Source organism: Ictidomys tridecemlineatus, chromosome 2 (assembly GCF_052094955.1).
Source record: "Ictidomys tridecemlineatus isolate mIctTri1 chromosome 2, mIctTri1.hap1, whole genome shotgun sequence".
In the NCBI taxonomy this organism is placed as follows: domain Eukaryota; kingdom Metazoa; phylum Chordata; class Mammalia; order Rodentia; family Sciuridae; genus Ictidomys; species Ictidomys tridecemlineatus.
The window spans coordinates 192,083,069-192,108,021 of record NC_135478.1 but is presented as its reverse complement, the minus strand read 5'-3'; the positions used below and the strand labels follow the sequence as shown (position 1 = coordinate 192,108,021).

The window sequence follows — 24,953 nt, the reverse complement described above, 5'->3', positions numbered from 1 at the left end:
TATATATATATACACACACACACATTTATTTATTTATTTATGGTACTGGGATTGACCTCAAGGGCACTGATCACTGAGCCACACCCCCAGCCCCATTTTGTATTTTATTTAGAGACAGGGTCTCACTGAGTTGCTTAGCACTTCGCTATTGCAGAGGCTGTCTTTGAACCTGCAATCCTCCTGTCTCAGCTTCTGGAGCCCCTGGGATTATAGGTGTGAGCCAACCCACCCAGCTTTAGCATGTCTTTTTTTAATTTTTATTTTTTATTTTTTAGTTGCCAATGGACCTTTATTTTTATTTATTTATATGTGGTACTGAGGATTGAACCCAGTGCCTCACATATGCCAGGCAAGAGTTCTACTACTGAACTACAACCCCAGCCCTACTATGCATTTTTTAAATCAAGATAAACCTAGGGCTGAGGCTGTAGCTCAGTGGCAGAGCACTTGCCTTGCACATGTGAGGCACTGGGTTCAATCCTCAGCACCACATAAAAGTAAACAAATAAAATAAAGAAAAACCTAGGAAGGAAAATTTTGAAATTGGTAATAAACTCTGCTTCTCAAAAAAAAACAGCTCTAATAATTTATGTCATACACTCCTTTAAATGGGACTTAATATTATTACTAAGCCTCCAGATTTGGTATTTGTAGTTACAAATTTATTCCTATTAACATTTCAATAAACTAAGAACTTTCCTGCAGATTCAACTATGTCAGTACATACATATTCATAAATAAGACTTGGGAGACTGAGGCAGGAGGATAGTAAGTTCAAAGGCAACCTCCACAAAAATCATTTTTCAACTATCATAAACTTAATTGGCAAAATAAGCATTAATATGTCTAATTAGGTTCTATTAGATATTATCTATTACTATGTATTATATTCCCTCTGTCACAAACCCTTGAAAAATATATCCAAAATCTTATGTTCTATAGCAGAATGGAAATAAAAGTCATAGTAAGACTCTTGAATTGACAAGTATCACCTGATATTCTTTATGGTTTTCCTTTGGTGTGTTGCCACCACTCCTTTTCTCTTTTTCTCCACCAATTAACTGATATTTTAGTCAGCTTTTTCACAGCTGTGACTAAAAGACCCGACCGGAACAATTACAGAAGAGGAAAAGTTTATCTGAGGGCTGGCAGTTTCAGAGGTCTTAGTCCATAAAAGGCCAGCTTCATTGCTTGGGGCTCAAGGTAAGGTGGGACGTCATGGTGGAAGAGAATAGCAGAAGGAAGCAGCTCTCATGATGAACAGGAAGCAGAAAGAGAGAGACTCCACTTTCCAGATACAAAATATACACCCCAAAGCCATGCCCCTAATGCCCACCTCCTATAGCCACACCCTAGCAACCTTTAGTTACCACTCAGTTACAGGGCATTAATTCACTGATTGGGTTAAGACTCTCACAGCCCAATCATTTCTCCTTGGAACCTTCTTGCATTGTCTCACATGTGAGCTTTTGGGGAACACCTTACATCCAAACCATAACAACTGAGCCTCAAGATAATTATAAAAACATGATTCTGCTATCTTAAATGTCTTCCTTCTTTACTTTCCTTACCTTGCTTTCTGTTTTTCTCCTCTGTGTGTCCTTCCTTCCACCAGAGAAACATTTGTTAAGTCGCTATTCCAATAACTATATGAATCAAGTATACAATAGCTATATGCAACCTGCTTGTACAAATTGGTAAACAAGATCCCAATATTTAGGTAGGTAAATGATATAAACAGAGAATCCTTGAAGAAAATATTTAAAAAACAAAACAAAGAAAGGATCCTATTCATGCACTCTTAGTTGATAATAAGCTTAGAGTCAAAATTGTATTTCTATTAATAACATGTAAAATGGACACAAATGATAGATGAGTTTCTTCTCTTATAATGACTGGTTAATTATTTACTGGGGATTGAACCCAGGTATGCTTTACATTCCAGCCCTTTGATTTATTTATTTATTTATTTTTATTTTGAAACAGGTTCTCACTAAATTTCCAAGACTGGCCTTAAATTTGAGATCCTCTTGCCTCAGCTTCCCAAACTGGGATTACAAGCATGTGCTATCATGCCCCTTTGGTTAATTGTTAATGGCTTTTTATAGTGCTATATGGAATGGATTCTGGGGCCAAGCCCAGGATCTGTGAGAATAATCCTGTAATCAGTTACCATTTTTATTATGGATTTTGGAAAGTATGACAGCACGCATGCCATGCTTCTGCACAGCAAGTACTAGACATTCAGAAACAATGTTTTACTTTCCTGACTTCGTATTAGTTCTTTCTACTTTATGAATTAACTTTTTCTTATTATATATTATATATCTGTTGGAAATGCATATTAGCACAACAGAATGCCATTTTATTATATAATGACAATAAAGAGTGAAAAAATCAAAGTATCAATGTTGGCGAGTTTTGGCAAAATTTATCCTGCCAGAAGCAATGAAATTAGTATTATCTTTCTGAAAAAATATGTACAAGGCCAAGGGCCACTTATACTCTTCAACACAGGAATCTACTTCTGGGAAATCCTCTCAAGGACATGAAGTTCAGGTAGAAAGAGGCTTAATATTGAAATGAAATAACCTAAATATCTAAAGAAAGAATAATGTATATACAGCAACATTTTTTCCATGATATTGTCCTTCAGAAAGAGGGCATAACCTGTTAGAGTCCTACAAAGTCTCTATGCTATGAGTCCTCTCAATTTCTTTACTTTGAACAACAGAGTTCTATTTGGGGTAAAACTAACACTAGTCTGAAAGGACTTTAAACAATATATCTTGGTTGCTTACTTAATGAGAACTCTCCTGATGAACTTGGCCAAAAAGAAGGCAGAGAAGTTCAGAAAGAAACTTAGTGATTACACTTTGAAATACAGGTTTTCTTTTTTCCCTTGTTGCACAGGGTGTTGAACACAGGGGCACTTTATCCCTGAGCTTCATCCTCAGCCCTTTTTATTTTGAGAAAGAACTTCCGTAAGTTGTCCAGGCTGGCCAGGAACTTGTGATTCTCCTGCCTCAGCCTTTCTAGTCAATCTTTACTGGATTAAAGATGTGCACCACTGGGCCTGACACAGAGATATAGCTTTTCAATTGTAATTACTGAATGTTTTCTTAAAATAATCATATTAAAAAGCAATACTGTCAGGTAAGTAGGTGAATTCTCACAGTTTTCTACTAGCTTTAGGCTTGTTTATCATTAACAATTAAAGCATAACTTAATTCCCAAATATAAATTCAGTCATTATCTAATCATGTTTATATAATCAGTAAGGACAAATCAATGTTAATTCAGATGAGAAAAAGATAAGACTGGTTTAATGCCTTAGAATTAGATTTTGCTGGCCACACAGAAAATAAATATGTAAGTTTTCTCCTGATTTTTCTTTTAGAAAAATTGGTATCATTGCTTCCTTAAATGTTTAGTAGATTTTAACATTATAATGGCCTGGTGCTTTCTGTTTTAGAAAGCTATTAATTATTGATTCAATTTATTTAGCAGATATAAACCTTTATCTATTTATTACTCCTTGTGTGAATTTTAGTAGATTGTGTCTCTTAAGGAATTGGCCATTTCATCCAAGTTATAAAATTTGTGGCCTCATAATTGTTCGTAATAATCATTTAGTATTCTTTTATCAACCACGGGATCAGTAGTAACAGACCTTTCATTTCATTTCATTTCAAATATTAGTAATATGTACATATGTACCTCTACCCCTCCCTTGTTTAGTTTGACAAGAGGTTTATTAGTTTTATCTATGCCTTCAAGGAACCAAATTTTGATCCCACTGATTTTTTTCTATTGTTCTTCTGTTTTCAATTTCATTGATTTCTGTTCTAGGTTTTTTTTATTATTATTATTTCTTTTCTTCTGCTTTTTTAGATTTAGTCAATCTTTCTTTTTCAGTTTCCTAAGGTAGGAAATTTCCTAATTTTTACATCTTTTCTTTCATATATATGTTTGCATGAGAATATGTGAAAACATATGTATATGTGGTGTGTATTTATATACATATGTGTATATATACACACTATATGTATTATATATATACACATACACACACATACACATATATCTGTCAGTACTGCTTTCACTACATAACACAAATTTGGTTAAGGTATATTTTCATTTTGCTCAGAATATTTTTAAATTCCTGAGACTTCGTGTCTGTGTTATTTAGAGGTTGCTTTATTTAATCTAAAAATATTTTGATATTTTCTAGCTCTCTTTTTTTGATTTCTAGTTCAGTTTTATTGTCATCTGAGAACCTACTTTGTATGGTTATCTATCTTTTTAAACTTGTTAAAGTATGTTTTATGGCCTAGAATGTAGTCTATTTGATAAATGTTTTGGAAAAAATACAAATACTTTAGGAACATCAAGGTAAGTACTTATTTTACAACAATTACAAAATCTATGTACTAGCTGAAGTGGAGGTGGACCCTAGCTATCTTAATTTTAGAGGAATGGCTAACTGGATTTGAGATTAAAATTTCCAGTCACCACACACACATTTTAAAAATGCCATATGTCAATTTTGAGATACAGATGACTTACAAATGACTCTGTGTCAATACTGGGTTCTTAATTTAATATTCATGAAATGTAAGTGCAATAATAAAAGGTAACTTTATTATGTGAATAGTCACTACCTGAAGCAAGAAATCAAAATAACTTGAATAGATATTTTGAGATAAGACTAGAAAAATGGATAAAATTTGCTTACTAAAGTCAGCAGTTAAACAGATTTCGGGGACACACACACACACAGACACACATCTTTTATGATAATATCTATGCTAAACAGAGTACATAAGTGGGTAGGGTTTTTTTCTGAAAATTTAGTATTCTGTTTGATTCAAAATCACTTTTTATTTAAATATAGTGTTAGATTTTTAAGAAGAAAATTGTGCAGAATGAGTTTGTTTTTGGTGTTACTGGGGATTGAACACAGGGGCACTCAACCTCAGTCTGTTTTTATTTTTTATTTGGAGATGGTCTCAGTAAGTCATCCAGGTTGGTCTTGAATTTGCACCTCCTGCCTCAGCTTCTCAGTGGGATAACAGGCACGAGGCCATCACACCTGGCTTAGACTAAATGATTATGTGGTCTTTTTTCTATATCTATAATTTCTATATACAAAATTTTCAAACATCTGTTTTATTTGTGAGAAAAACATACATACAATAGCAAATGAGTATAGCAATAGAGGTATAAGAAAAGCTCAATGTTGGTTGTAAAGGGAAAGTTCAGGGAAAGCTGGTAAGGAGAAGATGTTTCAATTATAGTCTAATAGCCAGGCATGGTAATGCAAGCCTGTAATCCCAGCAATTTTGGAGGCTTGCAGAGGGACAGAAAGTTCAAAGCTAGGTTCAGCAACTTAGTGAGACCCTAAACAACTTAGAAAGACCCTGTCTGAAAATAAAAAAATAAAAAGGTCTGAGGATGTAGCTCAATAGTAAGCATTGCTGGGTTCAATCCTCAGTAACACAAAACATACACACACACACACACACACACACACGCACACACACACACACACACACACACAGCAGTAGTTTATCTGGAGAGGATATATGGCATTTGCAATTGCCAGAAAGTGACAAGCATGTTCCACTCAAGAAAAAGAGAAAATAGTTCCATATAAGTAGAATACAGACCTCAAGAACGGTAGAAAAAACAGGAAGAAGGAGTCTACATCTACATGTTGGTGCCACATGATATAGTAAGTATAGTTTTTAGAATGAAAAAATGTAAATCTAGTCATTGTAGGTTAAGTTATTTTAATGCTTAGTTTTAATATGAAGTAAATTCTGACCTATGACAGTGATACTTGGGTATTTTTCTTTAAATACCTAAAACCAATGTAAGTTTACTCCTTTTAAATGGAAGCAGAGAAAAAGATTGACGAAAAAGTTGGCAAATTCACTCTTTAAAAAGCAACCATGAGGGGCTGGGGTTGTGGCTCAGCGGTGGAGTGCTTGCCTAGCACATGTGGGGCTCTGGGTTCGATCCCCAGCACCACATAAAAATAAATAAAGATATTGTGTCCAACTACAACTAAAATATATTTTAAAAAAAACAGGAAACTAGAAAAATTGATCAAAACAATTCTGAAGCTCAAACAAAGGCTAAGTAAGTTGAAAAAAGAATGTTTATGAAAACCAGCTGAATGTAGGTTAAGAAGAGTAGGGGATCTGTGGTATCCTTGCCTGGAGCTGCTCTTATCATCCCCATCTCTAGCTCAGTTGGTATGAAAATTCTTCCTAGTCAGAGCTGGCTGGGTTAAACAGCAGCTTTCCTGCTGGATGGGACTAAATTGATGGAGCAAAGGGTATAAAAACCGACATGGAGCCAATACCATGCCGTTTTTGTTACTATAGCTCTATAGTATAATTTAAGGTCTGATATTGTGATGCCTACTGCTTTGCTTTTCTCACTAAGGATTATTGCTTTAGCTATTTTGGGCCTCTTATTTTTCCAAATAAATTCCATGACTATGAAATTTATTTCTATTTCTATGAAAAATTACACTGGACTTTTAATAGGAATTGCATTAAATCTGTATAGTGCTTCTGATAATATGGTCATTTTGATAATATTAATTCTGTTTATCGAAGAACATGGGAGATCATTCCATCTTCTAAGGTTTACCATCTCTATTGTTACATTGATTCCCAAGCATTTTATTTTATTTTGGTGAGGGTATTGTGAATGGGAGAGTTTTCCTAATTTCTCTTTCAGCTGATTCATCTTTGATATATAGGAACGAAATTGATTTATGGGTATTAATTTTATAGCCTGCTACTTTGCTGAATTCACTTATGAATTCTAAAAGTTTTCTTGTTGAAGTTTTTTAGGTTTTCTAAATATAGAATCATCAGCAAATAGGGATAGTTTGAGCTCTTCTTTTCCTACTCCTATCACTTTAATTTCTTTCTTTTGCCTAATTGCCCTGGCTAGAGTTTCAAGGACTATGTTGAATAGAAGTGGTGAAAGGGCATCTCTTTCTTTTTTGTTCTGGTTTTTAGATGTAATGCTTTCAGTTTTTCTCCACTTAGCCTTGGGTTTGTCATATATAGCTCTACAATGTTGAGATATGTTCCTTCTATCCCTAGGTTTTTTGCTGAGAGCCACAGCCAAGTCAGAATGAGACACCAGGGAGCCATTGAGATGATGATGGTTATGTTAAGCTGTGTATTCAATTGTATATTAGACCCCTGCTGTCCGACTACTTTGGAGTTCTTGTGCAACTTTGGAGTTGGGGAATCCTGGAGAGTTCCTTTTGGTTGGTGTGTGGTGTGTCCTGGGAGAAGGTGGGTGGCATTTGCAGGAGTTCAGAAATAAAGTTTGTTCCTGCTTGAGTGGCTCGTGATTTGTGCCCAGCCAGACTGCAGCAGTTTTCTAGTGTTTTAAACATGAATGCATGCTATATTTTGTCAAATATACTCTTTGCATCTATTGCAAAAAACAGCATGGTATTGGCACCAAAAGAGGCATGAAGACCAATGGAACAGAGGAGAGACAAACCCACACAAATACAGATATCTCATACTAGACAAAGGCACCAAAAAAATATGTCAGAGAAAACATAGCCTCTTCAACAAATGATACTGGGATAACTGGAAATCCATATGTACTAGAATGAAATTTAATACCTCTCTCTCACTCTACACAAAACTCAACCCTGCACCTACTAGAACAGAATGTAGGCCCAACACTCCAACATGTCAACTTAGGAACTAAATTTCTTAAGACTCCTGAAGTACAGAAGTAAAATAAAAAATCAATACATGGGATAGTATCAAACTAAAAACCTTCTTCACAGTAAAGGAAACATCAAGAGCAAGAAGAGAGAACCTACAGAATGGGAGAAAAAATTTTGCTACCTTCACCTCAGATAAGGTGATAATTTCCAGGATATAAAAAGAACTTAAAAAGCTTAACATCAAAACAAACATACAAATAATCCCATCAAATAGGTAAAGGAAGTAAAGAAACACTTCTCAAAAGAAGAAATACAAACGGTGAACAAATATATAAAAAAATGTTTAATATCTCTAGCAATTAGAGAAATGCAAATCAAAACTACACTGAGATTTCACCTCACTCTGACCAGAATGGCAGTTATCAAGAATATAGGTAACAATAAATGCTGATGAGGACGTGGGGAAAAGAGTACACTTTGTACTCCTTTGTTTGTTTTTTGTTTTTCTGTTTTTTGGGGTTTTTTTTGTTGTTGTTTTTTGTGTTTTTTTTGTTGTTGTTGTTGTTGCTGTTGTTTTTGGGACTTCAAATTAGTGCAACCACTCTGAAAACCAGTATGGAGACTCCTCAAAAAACTAGGAATGGAAACACCATTTGACCCAGTTATCACATTCTTCGGCATATATTTAAAGGACTTAAAATCATCATATTATAGTGATGCAGCCACATTAATGTTTTGTTTTGTTTTATTTTGTTTTTAGGGGCGCTGGAGATTGAACTCAGGGCCTTGTACATTCGAGGCAAGCACTCTACCAACTGAGCTATATACCCAGCCCCACATTAATGTTTATAGCAGCACAATACACAATAGCTAACTATGGAACCAACCTGGATGCCCATCAACAGATGAATGGATAAAGAAATTATAATCTATATACACAATGGAATATTACTCAGCCATAAAGAAAAATGACTTTATAACATTCACCTGTAAATGGATGCATCTGGAGACTATCATGCTAAGTGAAATAAGCCAATTCCAAAAATCAAAGGTCAGATGTTCTCTCTGATATATGGATGCTAACTGACAATAAAGTGGTGGTGGGAGGGGGAGAACAGAAGTTCAATGGATTAGACAAAGGGGAATGAAGGAAATGGAGGGGGGACAGGAATAGGAAAGACAGTGGAGTGAATGTGACATAACTTTCCTATGTACATATAAGAATACACCACAATGAATCACACCAACATGTACGTTCACAACACTGGGATCCTAATTAGAATAAGATATTCTCCATACTTGTATAAATATAATCAAGATAGATTCTACTGTTATGTATAACTAAAAAGAAAAAACAAAAAAGAAAAAACCTACATGAAGCAATATCAGTAAAACAAATTTGGTGGAAATAAATAAAGAAAATCAACTATGCTAGTTTCAGGTTGCCATGTTAGTCTTGATTGGTGTTGAGATGGAGAGTGAAGAAACAATCAGAAACTAAACAGAAGGATACTAGAAATGAAATAGACATAGTCAGACTAGATAAGGTCTCCACATAGCCTTATGTCATGACTGACAAAAAAAGGGCTATGTATATATGTAGGAGAGACCCAAACAGGTCTGGCAGAAGTAAAAGGTAAGGCAGAGTTAAAAACTGCTTGAATTTTAAATGTACTCCCTAATAAATGTTCATGTTCTGGCAGAGAACAGAAACCTTGCCAGAGGTGTTTGAGCACAACCACTCCTCATTGTTTGACCATAACCTATGCAGATCCAGATGCAAACCAAAGGAAATTGGATTAAAGAAACTAATTTATTTTTATTTTTTAAAAAGGACTGATATAAATCAGCATATACTAACTATAAAAGGATCCAATTCCATAGATTAAGTCCAGGCAATTTACTAAAAAACCTCTATCCCACCTTGGGGGAAAATCCAAAATGAGAGTTTTTATGCTATATTATCAACAATGTCCAGTTTTCAACAAAAAATTATGAGATATATAACAAAAATCATAAAAGTGCGGTCTAAACTCAGGAAAGAGAGGTAAATATAAGTTTACTCTGAGTTAGCCCAAATGTTGGATTTAGCAGACAAGAATTTTAAGGCAGTGATAATAACAATGTTCAGCTGGGCCCATGTCTAGTTCCAGCTACTCTAGAGGCTGAGGCAGGAGGATTGCTTGTGCCCAGGAGTCTGATGCCAGCATGGGAACACAGAAACACCCTACCTCAAAACAATAACAAAACAAAACAAATAAACCCAAATAAATAAAAGGGATAAAACCATGTTTAAGATTGAAAGGAAAATATGATGACAGTGACTGTATAAATAAGAGATTCTCAATAATGAAATAGACTATAGAAAAGAACCACAGATATTCTAGAACTCATACTTTCCATATTAATCTGTTTTGACGAAGTATAACTATCTACTTTCTTATATTAGTCAACATTTTAAACATATGTTAAGAATGTCCATAACACTTAAGATATGAGATGTTAAATTGTTACATTTTATAAGCTTTACAGTAATTTTGTATAAAGGTAAAGTTGCTTTGTCTTTTTCTACTGAATCATTCAAATGATTTTTTCTTTCCACCATTTGGAAATAGTCTCTACGTACACATAAGTCAAATAAAGTTATATTTTAAAATTATGAATATGATTAAAATAAAATAGGGAAAATTATTCCTACTGAACTACTCAAAAATGTTAATTCATTTTTAAATAGAATTACTTTTAAGTAGAGATTTTGAACATGGTATAAAATCAAAGTAACCAAAGGTAATGCTATGTGGTATTTGCAGTTTGGGAATTATTTAGGACTGTAATTTTACTTTCATTGTTAGTTTTCAGCATCTATCAAGAATATTTACAGAATTATTTAAGTTTTAGCATTCGCAGACAATTAATAAAATATTACTTGATATCATAAATCCATTCTTTCACTAAGATACATAAATAATTTTTATACTATTAATTATCAATTGAATTATAATACTCGTGTACTTATAAAGTTTGTACTTATATATATTGTGATATATTATTGGTTGGCAGATTTTCAAATCATAATCAAAGAATGGTACTATTAAAAATATTTCATTCTTTTCACTTATTTATAATTTCTTAGTGGACAGTTATATTAAATTCAATGGTTTTCACCAAATTTTCCTATTTTGATTCTTTGTATTTTAAGAATCATTTATTATAACATTTAATAGACTATTTTTTCTCATTTTTATCAAGGACAACATACATTACTGAACCACTAATTTTCCAGATATTTCTTAAAGTATACGCTAGTTACCTAATACCTAATAATATTATAAATTTTTATTTCTCAGACTAACATATTACCACAGGAGCAAGTGAAGTGCCCTCTATTTGGTATAAACTATACTATTTTTCACTAACAGCTACCTAGGATAATGTTAATTGAAGTAGAAAAAGTATACTTACTCAGTTATAAATTCAGGGTTTGTAAAGCTGAGGTTGGTTAAATGACCTTCAAGTTTAGAAGATTCATGTGTGTTTAAGGCTGGAGTGGTCTTAGTGGCGAGTACAGCTCTTTTTTCATCTTTCTCCAGTGCTTTTTTTTTCCCACCATTTTGGAAATATTCTCTGCATACACTATAAGTCAAAATAAAGTTGTATTTTAAAATTATGGATATGATTAAAATAAAATGGACAAAAGTCCATCAATCCCTAGAGAAAACTCCCAAATTAAAGAGTTCTATTTTTAAATGTTTGACAAAAGCAAGTTTGAGCAATTTGTAGCACTTTTAAATTGTTAAAATAGTTATGTAACATGGAATGATCATAGATTATCTTTAATAAACAAAAACAAAAAATGTTCTTCAGGGGTATAGATATACCTGTGTATGGTTTAATTAATTTTAACTAAAACACAAGTCCCTCCAGCAAAGTTTAGATAACTATTCAGTGACAACACCCAGAAATAATAGGCAGAGAGTTAATTTGGAGCTTGCTTTATTGGTAATAGATATTTTTTTAAAAACTTTCTTTTGGTTTAGCATAACAAAGTCAGGTTAACATATTAAGAGATCATTTTTCTTTCTATTTGCTTTAAGAAAGGGCATAACAACTAGATCAGGTAGAAATGGTATCATACTATGTTAGAAAAAACAAACCGGTATTACTGCATTCTCATACCATAACACCACAAAAGATTTCTGTAACCTCAACAAGTGTGGGGATTTCTCTTTACCAGACAACTGGCAAGCAAGCAATTCTGCATAGGGTAATGTATATAAGAAAGGGCAAGGAGATTCCATAACTTCTCCAGACATGCCATCTTCCATGAACCTCCATGTGTTCAGCTATCTGAAAGCCCTCAAACCCTGTCTTTTCGGGTTTTTATGGAGAGTTCCTTGCATAGGTATGACTGAAGCATGCACAACAACACTGAAATGTGACTGGACAAAAAGGGTATGATCTAATGCTACTGGTCTAGGTATGGAAATCCAGCAAGGCCTGAATTATTCTTGGCTTCTCTCTGCATCATTTTTCCCTCCAGAGCACAGGGCAGGACCCTTCTGAAATGAGGATGGTCTTATAACCTCCTATCAGACAAGTAGGGTAGAAAATTTCTTTATGCCCAACTTCAATAAAGAAAAGCAGGGGAAGATCAGTTTCCATGACTTTCCTCAGGGAAAAGAAATTCTATTTTTTATGACCTACTCTGGGGGGGGGAGTTATGAATAAGGAACTCTTGATAAAAACCCAATACATGTCATAACAGTACACATGCAACAAAGGTATAAGTTCAAACAGAATAGAAGTATGAACATAACAGTGTTTTTAAGTAACACTTTGAAATTATTCCTCTCCTTCAGAAAACCATTCCTGTTTGTTCCAATTCTTACACAGTTAAAATAGATTTTTCAGGATGTATCATTTCAGCCCAGATAAGTCTATGTCAGATTGCTATCCTGAATCAGAAACTTAGGATTAGCACAGACTTATAAATAACTTTCTTAATATTTATTATGTACTTAAATCTCATTATAGGGTAAGTACAGTAAGACACCATACATAGACATGTAATGGGACAAGAAAAATACCACAGAATCAACTCAAACATTTATTAGCCATTAAAGCCAAGAAACAAAGGGAAAATGACTAATGAGAACTAGCTTTACCGACAAGAGATACACACTGGAAAAAATTAACTGATACACTAACTAAAACTACTTAAAGGAGGATGGAATCTGAACTAATTCTCTTTCTTTTTAGATTCTTAAAATTAACCGCATTATCATTTATTATCATTATTAATACTATTATTATTATTTCATACTTAAAAAAAAGCTAGACTAATTTTCTCCACAAACACTGCTTGGTAAAACTACAGAAACACACTGTAAGAAAAGAATTAAAGAAAAAAGTCATTTACAATTGTATATAACAAGCAGAACTATGATTTAAGAGGAAAATATTCATTTCTCTCATACAGGATGCCATTAGTTCAACTTCAGTTTTACTTAGTTCTTATTATGTAAGGTGTAAGACTTCTTTAATTTATCCTATGTAGATTTAGTGTTCACTATATTATATACAGGAGTTGAAATCCATCATTATCCTAGTATTTATTAACTTCCTATAATGTGGAGGATATAGCTGATAATAAAACAAATTGTGATGACAAAAATTGAAGATGACTACCCTCAAGAAGCTTAGATTCAAGTAGGCAGGATGGTGTACACTTATAATCCCAGCTACTCAGAAGGCTGAGACAGGAGGATCTCAAGTTAGTGGTCATCCTAGGCAACTTAGGGGGGACACTGTCTCAAATAAATAAACAAACAAATAAATAAATAAAGGTCTGGAGATGTAGCTCATTAATAAAGCACTTGCCTAGGATGTGCAAGGCACTGGATTAAATCCTAGCACCAAAAAAAAAAAAAAAAAAAAAAAAAAAGCTCAACTTGTGAAGAAGACAAATAATCACATAACAATGAAGAAAATAAAACTGATGGAGAAAAGCAAAAACTTTTCATCAACTTGGAATTGATATTAAAATGATGCATTTCATTAAGACATGAAACACGAGATTAAAAAGTGTGCTTACCTTTCCATCAGGTAGAACTACATAAAATTGCAGATATTCAAGTTATTGAGCCACAAAAATTATAGTGAGTCAGGTAAAGACTGTATAAGACAGTAAAGTATGATAAAAGTGGCAAAATCACATAACACAAACTAAGCCTCACCACCAAGAGAAAATCCAAATCTAAATAGGAAAAACATAAGGCAAGATTTGGGCCCTCCTGAATCAGAACATCTGCTACTGGAAGTTGAAAGAAAAGAACCTGGAAAGTAGACAGGAAGGACTGTTAGCAAAGGTGAGAGTCTTGACAGAACAGTGTTAGGTAGGGGGTCACCTTGGAAAAAGGGCACTTATCTCTGGAGGCATGATGATAAAGGGAAAGAATGAAGCAACTACAGGATGCTCCTGAAATATATGTGGGTGTACAGAATATGTAAGATCAAAAGAAGACACTATGGCTCTGAATTTCCATAGCAAATAAATTTTGAGAATTAAAAATAAAGTAAGGGGGGCTGGGGTTGTAACTTAGTGGCTAGCATTTGTGAGACACTAGGTTCAATTCTCGGCACCACATATAATAAATAAATAAAATCAAGGTCCACCTACAACTATAAAAATATTAAATCAAAACAAAGTAAGATACCCAAACCTGTAGATATACCTGTATATCTACAGAAACTCCAGTACTGTAAACAATACAATAGTGAAAGTATCTAAAGTTATTAATTTGGTATTCTATAGATTTAAAACAATCCCAACCAGAATTCCAGCAATTTATTTTGTGAATACAAACTGTTTCTATAGTTTATATAATGTATTCATATTCATCAGAGTTCTCTAGAGAAAAAAAAACTCACAGAAGATACTGACAGATCTCTCATACACACTGTCTCTCAATATCTATCTATTCAGAGACCCAGATATATACAGATATCTAGAAAAAGTATTATAATTAATTGCTTGATTTATTATGTCCCATGACCTGTGTCTGTAAGGTGGAGAACCCAGCAGGTACTGTAATCCCTGTGGAAATCTAAATGTACAAGTCCACTCCAAGTTTAAAGGTATGCCAATGGTGCCAGGTTCCAGTGTGAGGGCAGAACACTCATGTCTCAGCTCCAGTAATCAGGCAGACAGGAGGAGAAAGGAAGGTGCACGAAAATTTCCCTTCCATGTGTTGGTTCAATAGAAGGGATATTAGCTATTCATATGGGGAAGCATAGTCTATCTTACTTGGTTTATCAATTCAAATGTTAATCTTGCCATAAACATGTTTGTAGACACACTCTGCAATAGCATCTAGCCAGATATCTGGGGACCTCATGAGCTGGTCAAGTTGTGAATAATATTCCATAAAACATAGAATTAGCCACCAAATATGAAGAGGAAAAAGACCTAGAATAGCCAACACAATATTGAAGAAGATGACCAAATTGGAAGATTAACAACATCAACTTCAAGACTTACAATAAAGCTACAGCAATCAGACAATATAGTAGCAATGAAAGAAGAGGTAAACAGAGTAATGGAACAGAAATAGAGAGCTTGAAAAAAGATTCACTAAAACTACAGTCAACTGAATTTCAACAAATGCAATACAATGGAGGGAAAAAGACAATCTTTTGAACAAGTTTGGCTGGAACAACTGGACATCCACATTAAAAAAAAAAAGAAATCTAGACACAGACCTTGTATCTTTCACAAAATTAACTCAAAATGGATTATAGACCTAAAAATAAAAATGCAAAACTATAAACTTCTGGAAAATAGCACAGGAAAAAATCTAGATGGCCTTGGGCATAATGATAACTTTTTAGATTTAAGACCAAAGATATAATTTGATGAAGAAAAAAACTGATAAGATAGAATTCATTAGAATTAAATATTTTCACTCTACAAATGATATGATTAGGACTCTTTCCCAAAAATATACCAAGGACTCATAAAACTAAACAAGAAAATAAACATTCCCCTAAGTAGACAAAAGACATAAAAAGACACCTCACCAAAGAAGATATGCAGATTAAAATGAGCATATAAAAAGTATTCAACACCATATGCCACTAGAAAAGGCAAATCAAAATGACAGTGAGATGTCATTATATATCTATTAGAAGGGTTAAAGTACAGAACACTGAAAGCATCAAATGTGTTAGAAATCATAACAACAGAAATGCTCATTCATTACTAGTGGGAATGTAAAACTGTGCAGTCACTTTGAAAGACAGTTGTGCAGCTTCAGTTTTTTCTTTTTCCTTTTTTTTTTTGGTACTGGGGGTTGAACGTAGGGGTGTTCAACCAATGATCAACATTTCCAGCCCTTATATTTTATTTGGAAACAGGGTCTCACTGAGTTGCTTAGGGCCTAAGTTGCTGAAGCTGACTGAACTTGTGATCCTCCAGCCTCAGCCTCTCAAATCACTAAGATTATAGGCCTGTGCCGCTGAGCCTGGCTTAACAGTTTCTTTAAAAGCTAAACATATGTTGTGGATGTGTAACTGACGTGATTCTGCAATCTGCATTTGGGGTAAAATTGGGAGTTCATACTCCACTTCACTAATGTATGAAATATGATATGTCAAGAGCTTTGTAATGTTGTGAACAACCAATAAAAAAAAGAAAAAAAAAAGAAAAAAAAAAGCTAAACAATCTTACCATACTATCCAGCAATTATGGTTCTTGGTGTCTATCTAAAGGAGTTGCAAACTTACATCTATACAAAATCACATACAGATGTCTTTCATATCTTCATTCATAATAATAGACATAATAGACATCCTTCTATGAGTGGTAGCATAAATAAATAGTGGTACATACAGGCAATGGAATACAGGGCTAAAACCAAATGCACCATGAAAAGACATGAAGGAACTTCAAATGCATATTATTAGATGAAAGAAATCAATCTCAAAAGGCTACTTATTGTAGGATTTCAGCTATGTAAAATTTTGGAAAAGGAAATCTATAAAGATAGTGAAAAGTCAGGGGTTTCTGGGGAAAGGAGAATGCATAGAGAATTTTTTAAGGCAAAAAAAATACTCTGTATGAAACTATAATTGTAGATACATGTTATTAAACATTATTCAAAATTCACAGAACATACAATACCTAGAGTGAACCTAATGTAAATCATGCGTATTCGATGAAAATAATGTGTCAATGTTGGTTGAGGAATTATAACAAACACACCACTCTGGTGAGAGTGATGAAAGTAGGAGAGGGTGTACTTGGGGTTAGTTATATATGGGAACTCTGTACTTGGTGTTCAGTTTTATTGTGAACCCACTGCTCTCAAAAATAAAGTCTATTTAAAAGAGAAAACAAAACAAAACAAAACAAAAATCCTGGGGTGCCATGTTCTGGACAAGAAAGGTCCCTTAAATATTAGCCAAAAGTTAGTAACTTACATACTTTTGTGAAATGCATAAAGTAATTTATAAGACAGACAAGATAAGAAGATTTAGTCAAATTAATTGGAAAGCAAGAAATAAAAATCTATGTATTTACAGATAAAATGAATAATTAGAGGTAACTCAAGAAAACCAATCATAAAGTAACACAAACAGCAACAGAATTCACTTAAATAGTACAATGTAAAAAATACAAAAATAACCAAAACCATCCATACACACATATACACAAACAATAGCTCACCAGAATATATAACGGGAGGGAAGATCGAAAGTACTAGAAGAAAATGAGTAACAAAAAGGAATTACTATATTCTGGAAACCAAGAAAGGTTTTCTTTTTATAAGTATATTTTTATTTGACACTAACTATACATATTTATGGGATACAATATGACATTTTAATATATGTACATGATGTGTAACGATCATATGGTTATATGTGTAATGTATAAATCCTTTCCAAGATGATAAAAATCTAAAAACACTGACTATCTAAAAGCAGAAACCTTCTGCATGGTAAAAGAAAAACCTGCATGGAAAAGACAAACAAAATCAAAGATACAGGGCACATTCTATAAGTTATATAAAAAGCTATAAAAATCAAAATAAAAAGAATCCCCAACAACAGTTTTTCTGTTGTAAAATATATGATCACCTAAATCACAGGGAAAAATGTGAATAAATGATTTCTAAATATATGAAAAGGTACTCAATCTCATTTATGAGAGAAAAGTAAAATAGACCCTCATAGAGATACCAACTCCCATCTACTATCACACTGACAAAAATTCAAACATTGAATAACATATAGACATTCACATTCTTCTGTTAGTGGGATTGCAAAATAATAACGTCTATGGAGGAAAATCTGTCAATATACAACAAAATCACATATGCCCATATTTTTCAACCCCAGGAATCTAAAACAATACAATGCCAAAAATCTGAAATGGACAAATATAAAGTTATTCATTGCAGCATTAATTGTAACAGAAAAAGCTTGTTAAAAACTCATGAAAACAGGAAGAAATCCATATTCCTGTGATGGTTAATTCTGGGTGTCAACTGGATCTAGACTCTGCATGTCCAGATAATCGATCAAACATTATTCTGTGGGTTTCTTTAAGGACTTTTTTGGACAGTAGTTTAAACTAGCAGAAAGAACAAAGTAGATTACCCTTCCTAAATGTGAGTGGGCCTCATAAAATACGTCAATGGTCTGAAGAAAATAAAAAGGGTAACCCTTCCTTGAATAAACAGAGAATTTCTCTTGCCTGACTGCCTTCAAACATACATCAGTTTTTTCCTGACTTCAAGCTTATGCAGAAACATTGGCTCTTCCTGGGTCCTGAGGGTCTTTGGACAGACAGGTATTCCACTATTAGTTCTTATGGACCAATACCTTGCTGTCTTACCCTGTGTTTTAATCAGTATTTGTGTCATTGTGACCAAAACACCAAATAAGAACAACATAGGGAGTAAAATTTTATTTGGGAATCATGATTTCAGAGGTCTCAGCCCATTTGCTCTAGGCTGAAGAAGAGATAGCACATCACAGGGGGGAAGGACCAGTGGAGGAAAGCTGCTCAGCTCATGGTGAGGTCAGGAAGGAAGAGCATAGGGAAAGCCCTTAGTGACCCATCTCCTCCAGCTGCACCTCACCTTACAACCGTTACCACCTGGTTCATCCATTCAAACTAGGATAGACTGATTAGGTCATAGCTGTCACAATTCAATCATATTATCTATGAATGTTCCTGCATTAACAAAGGAGCTTTTGGGGGAACACCTCACATCCAAACCCTGCATATCTTGGGACTTGAGAAATTCCACAATTATATGAGCCAATTCTTTATAATGAATTTCTTAATGTGCATGCACACCCGTGCACACATACTCTCTCTCTCTCTCTCTCTCTCTCTCTCTCTCTCTCTCTCTGACCCTCCCTCCCTCTCTCTCTCTCTCTCTCTCTGACCCTCCCTCCCTCTCTCTGTATGGCTTCTTTTCTCTGGAAACCCCTTACTAACACAATACAAAATGGAGTGATCTCCACGATATGTTATTGAGTAAAAAACTAGAGAATAGCACATAACATGCTACTACTTATAGAGATGAGAAATAGAGGATGTGTGTGTGTGTGTGTGTGTGACAGAGAGAGAGAGAGAGAGAGAGAGAGAGAGAGAGAGAGAGAGAGAGAGAGAGAGAGAGAGAGAACTTGTGTTAATGTGAGTTTGCTTAATTTTTTGCAAAAACGAAACACTGGTAGAATAAATAAGAAACAGAAAGCAGGGATAAATAAAGAAAATGGAAAGGAGCCTTTTCTGAGTATACCTTTTTACAAAGTTAAGACTTTTGAATCACATATAGATTTCATATCCTCTAAAATTAAAAACAAAGAAAAACCTATAAAACTGAAACTGAAGTGAAACAAATTGTATAGTAAATTAATAACTTAGGTACAGTAAAGAACTGTCTCAAGTAACTTTTAAACATAGTATTTATTTTAAACCTTGGTGGGATGTGTTCCAATGATATCTTAAACTTCATTTATTCATTTTATTTTTAGAAAACTGGTAATGCAATTTTGAAACAATTTCATGTAAATTGCAGGATAAAATGAATGTGTTAATGTTATTTAGAACTAAGTCTTTCAGTGCACCAGAAAAGACACAAATACAGAACAAAAGTCAAGTCAAAGCCCTGCTGAAATATTTACATATAAATAACGAGATATCTTGGGAATGGGCCCTGAGATGTTAAGATTCAAGATACTAAGATACAAAGATTCATTTTGTACTGGAGAGAAAGTGTTCAAAGGTGATATCAGAACACAAAAGACAGTTCTGACTGATTATCACTGGCTAAATATGAAATTATATATATATATATATAAAACAACAATAAAGAAAAAACAATGACTGAAAGACAAATGGAATAAAACCCCAAAAAACTATAGTGATACTCCAAAAATTAAAATACTCACTTGCCTAATTATAATTATTACACACTAATTACTTATTGCCACAACTGTTAAACAGAAAGAACTGCATACATACACACACATACACACACACACACACGTATGTATATACACACATACATATATGTATGCATTTCCTTACCCAGTCTTTTTGAAGAACATGTACTCATCCTCTGTTCATAGAGGAAATCCCTTAGTTACAAATAGTGCCAACTAATAAATGCCAAGAAATGAAAGAACTTAAAAAAATCATCATTTTGCTATAGCAAATGAAATAGTTAATAAATAGAAGCAAGCATAGTTAAAAGACTGTTGGGAGACAGAGTCAATCCACAAGCCAAAATGCCACTCCACACACTACTAGGTAACTACAAAGAGAAAACTTAAGTTTAATGAAAGGACCTAGTAGATACTGCCTTAACCAAATGATAACATTTACCATTTCTAATGGCAGACAATCTAACAATAAGAACCTGTCATAATATGTAAGGACAAAATGTCAACTAATATATTTTTTGCAAAAATTTTGATCTGCATCAACCTTCTAGGCTCAATATTTACTTTGCAAGAATCAAGTTATATTGAGGAAGTATTTAAGTGGTACCATGAACAAACCATTAAATAAATCCTGAATGTAAGACATAATAATAATTTTAGATGAGATATTGATAATCACAACAATCCCCTAGGTCTTCTGTAACTGGAAAAAAAATAATCTCTTAAAAAGAAATCAAGAGAGATAAGGATACAAAAGATCTAAAGGAATCCAATTGTTAGCCTTTCCTAAAGAGACAACAGCCACTAGGGGCATTTGTTGAAATAATACAGGAGCAATAAAGTAAAGGATAGAGCCTTCCAGGGTTATTGGAGTCTGTTGGATTAAAAGGAAACCAACAGAGCTTTTGAAAGGATGTTTAGCTGAAGTGACAGACTGGAATATTTAAGAAACCCAAATATAGCCAGAATTCTCTCCATTCTCTTCCTAATTCCCTCCAGAAGTCTATTTACAAGTATGTGAAGGGAAGTAACACAGAAGACTGTTAAAATAAGCAGAGATGGCCTTAAAAGTAACTACTATAAATCTGTTTAAACAAAACAGGAAATAAACTACATCAATAAAAATACAGAAAACTTAATTTAAAAAAATCAAAAGAGTCAAATAATTATCATAAAAAAATTGAGAAAAGAAAGCTATATTATAAACATCTCTGTTGGTGATACAATAAGCCCAAAAGAAGTGAAAACACAGATTATTTGAACAGTGCTCTTAACTAGTTTAAATCAACAATCTCAAAATACACAAGGTAGGATCTTCTACAGAACTAACAACATTTGCCCAAAAAGTGTCATGTAAACCAAAAAAAAGAATTTAAAGAGATGTAACTATCGAGTATGATGAATGAGCCCTAATTGGATTTTATAAACTAGCTGTTTTAGGAAATTAGTAAATTATTATATAATGTAATGATGCTACTGTGATTATTTAGAAAAATTTCTTTCTTAGAAGATGTGATGAGAAATGAAATGTTATCAACTCAAACTGTTCAGGAAAGAGTGTGTTTATGTTTTTCTGTGTGTAGAGATAACAAACTGATTTATAGAAGATATAGGTGTATCTGTACTTTTTTTTTTTTCTTTCTCTATACTGGGGTTGAATCTAGGGTCTTATGCATGACAGGAAAGCATTCTCCACTGACCTACATCCCCAGCCCTTTTTAAACTTTAAGACAGGGTCTTGCTAAATTGCCCAGGCTGGCATCCTGCCTCAGTCTTCCTATATATATAGGTATATATCCCTGTGCCTGATATTTTTTCTGGTTTTTAATTACTTCACAGTACATCTTAAATTTTATTATTCTTACAAAGGAAATCCTATATTGAATTCTTCCAGCTAAATAGTCAACAAAATCTTAGCAGGGAAATGTCAATGAGGCTTAGCTCACATACCAAATATCAATAAAATTTTAAGTATAACTACAAATACACAAATATGCTGTGTATACTAAGTTTTAAGCAGACTTTTGTCCAATGCTTTTTTAAAAACCTACTTTAGCTTCTGAAGTGAAACTGTTCTCTTAAAATTATCGAAGAAAGGAATTGCATATAATTCAAGTTAAAATTATACAATTCAAATTTCAAAATTCAATATTGCTTCAAAGTCTTTTTGCTCAAAGTAGCTTTGGATTTAAATTGAACTTATTATAATTTGTCTTAAGATATTTTCCCACTGTGTGTGTGTGCTTATGTGTGTATGCATACACATATGTATTCTATAATTTGTAATTTTTTTCTAAATCCAGTTGGGCCTAATACATTGCACTTGAGAGTTACATCTCTTTAAGTTTTTGTTTCTGTTGTCCAAAACTCTTGTTTTTATTTTTGTTTTGTTTTGTTTTGTTTGGCAATAGGGATTTAACCAAGGGAGCACTTTACTACTGATCTACAACCCAAATCCTTTTAAATTTTTTTTTTATTTTGAGAAAGGATCTCGCCAAGTTACTTAGGGTCTTGCTAAATTGCTGAGGCTTGCAATTCTCCTGTCTCAGCCTCCCAAGTCACTGGGATTACATGCATGTTCCACTGAACCTGGTTCATAACACTCTTTGGACAAATGTAAGTTCTGCAGAAGATACCATATTCTAAATATGTAATATGCATATTTATTAACATATCTTATTCCTTTTTCAGCAGTTTTATCTGAATTATTTTTTTTTACCAGTTTGCCCTAAAAGTGACTTGTTTCAGAACACATGCAGATACAATAATTCTTCATAAAACAAATCCAAGGGAGGGGGAAAAGAGGGAAGTATAATTCATTATACAAGTATAAGATAACAATGAATGCTCCTATGAGACTACCATGTATCAAAGTCCATTTAAGAAATAAAGTCTGAGGGCTTGCCTGCTATATCAGAATACTAATTTAAAAGAAATATTGTTAAAAGCCAAAAATGATGGACTTAGACAGTAACAGTGTTGATTTCTTGACAGGATTACATTATTTTTTTTTCTGTTTCAAAGGAAATTCTTGGCTTTATAGTACACTTTATCTTGTTTCTTAGCTTGATGAAGAAAATGTATAATGTGTAGAACAGATTTATAACTGTTTTCTCTCTATAACCAAGCAAATTAAATCATATAATTTCAAGCATCCCATCTCCTGTTTTTTGGCTCCTTCCTTAGTTCAATTCACAGTTTTCTGACTCCACAACCCACATTATCACCTCGTCACTGCTCTCACTCTCTTGATATTTTTAACTCCTTTCTTACCTGATCATCAGAATCACCTCAGTGTACACATCATCATCTCCCTTGCCCCTCTTGAGTCAGTATACTTATTTGAACATTAACTCTAGTACACTGTGCTATCAATTCACTATCTCATTTTCCAAGAAAACTATTCAATTCTAATTTGATTATTGCCTTGATTAGTGCAGCAATCTTCTAACTGGTTGCCTTACACCTTTACCATTCCTATCCAATAATCTTAACACAGAAATTAATTCTTACAAATTTTTGACACACTGTAAAAAGTTAATAAAATGTCTTTTCTCTTGTCAAAACATCCAATGACTTCGTTTCACTCAGAATAAAAGCCAGTATTTTCACAATAGTCTACAAAATCAAGCTGTTTATTATCTTATTTTCTACTACCACTACCACCACCCAGTGCCCCCCGCATTCTCCTCTAGCCACATTAGTGTCTGTGCTGTTTGTGAAATATGCCAGCATCCTTCTGCCTCAAGGCCTTTGGAAGTGTTAGGGCTGATTTTCTCTCTGATCTCTTCCAGGGCTTTTGCATGTATCATGTCAATGAGATCTTTTCTCTAGATCCTACTTAAAACTGTGTTTTTTTTCCCCCCTTGTTTTATTTTTCTCACAGAACTTACTATTTTCTGACCTATTGTATATTTAATTAATGGGTTTTTTTCTTGACTCTCACCCCTATTAGCATGTAAGTGCCATGAGGGCAAGGATTTTGTGTATTCAGTTGATTTTGTACTCTCAGTACCTATAATGTGACTGGTAGACAGTTGCTAAATATTTATTAAATAAACAAATGAAAGAATTTCTATATTTTGAATAAATGAAATATTATTTCATAGTTTTAAAATAAGATTAAAACTTTTTAAATAAAAAATAATTGAAAGGAAATTTAAACTGGAAGCCATCATAAATTTATTATTCATGAAAAAGGATGATGTTTTATTTCCTGGGAATTCATTTTTAAATTCAGTCAGTATATAATCTTTTCTTATAATTGTGCTACATTAAAAGAATGTGAGCAGTTCATTTTCTGATTTTTTTTAACAGTAGAATTTACATTTTAAGAAAACAAACATCCAAAGTCTATATAAATGCTAAAATACACGGAATTATACAACAAAAATTCAGAATTCTAAAATTTTTGGTATGTTTTTAAATATCAAAATATTCACTTTTACTGAATCCAAATATAGTTATCTAAAGCAATTTCTATTCTATAACTTATTATGCATGAGTGAAGTATTAAGTCCTTTCTTTTCTATTTTAAAATGTTTAAATCTTATTAAAATTATTAAATGTCTTATTAAATTTTCCATCTTAATGTTCAAATGTTACCATATTTAAAAATCACATTTCAAAAATTTCAACAGAAAAATAAATTTTATGTCAACAAAAAACATTTTCACTGAAAAAAAGAAATAAACCAAGGAAAAGTAAAGCAAGTAAGAAAAAAGGTCGTTTAAATGACAACATCTTTTTTTGTTATTCATTCCACATTTTT

At 33.2% G+C, this 24,953-nt stretch overlaps 1 protein-coding gene across 2 annotated transcripts in view; it reads right to left on the bottom strand.

Moving 5' to 3' along the window:
• Positions 1 to 24,953, bottom strand: part of Samtor (S-adenosylmethionine sensor upstream of mTORC1) — a 78,568-nt gene that overhangs the window by 37,231 nt on the left and 16,384 nt on the right. The window contains exon 3 of one of the 2 annotated variants that reach the window (XM_005332306.4): positions 11,183 to 11,353. The exons of the other annotated variant lie outside the window; for it this stretch is intronic. Coding sequence (XP_005332363.1) covers positions 11,183 to 11,353 — 171 coding nt within the window. The remainder of the gene's footprint in view (positions 1 to 11,182; positions 11,354 to 24,953) is intronic. 2 annotated transcript variants of the gene reach the window in all.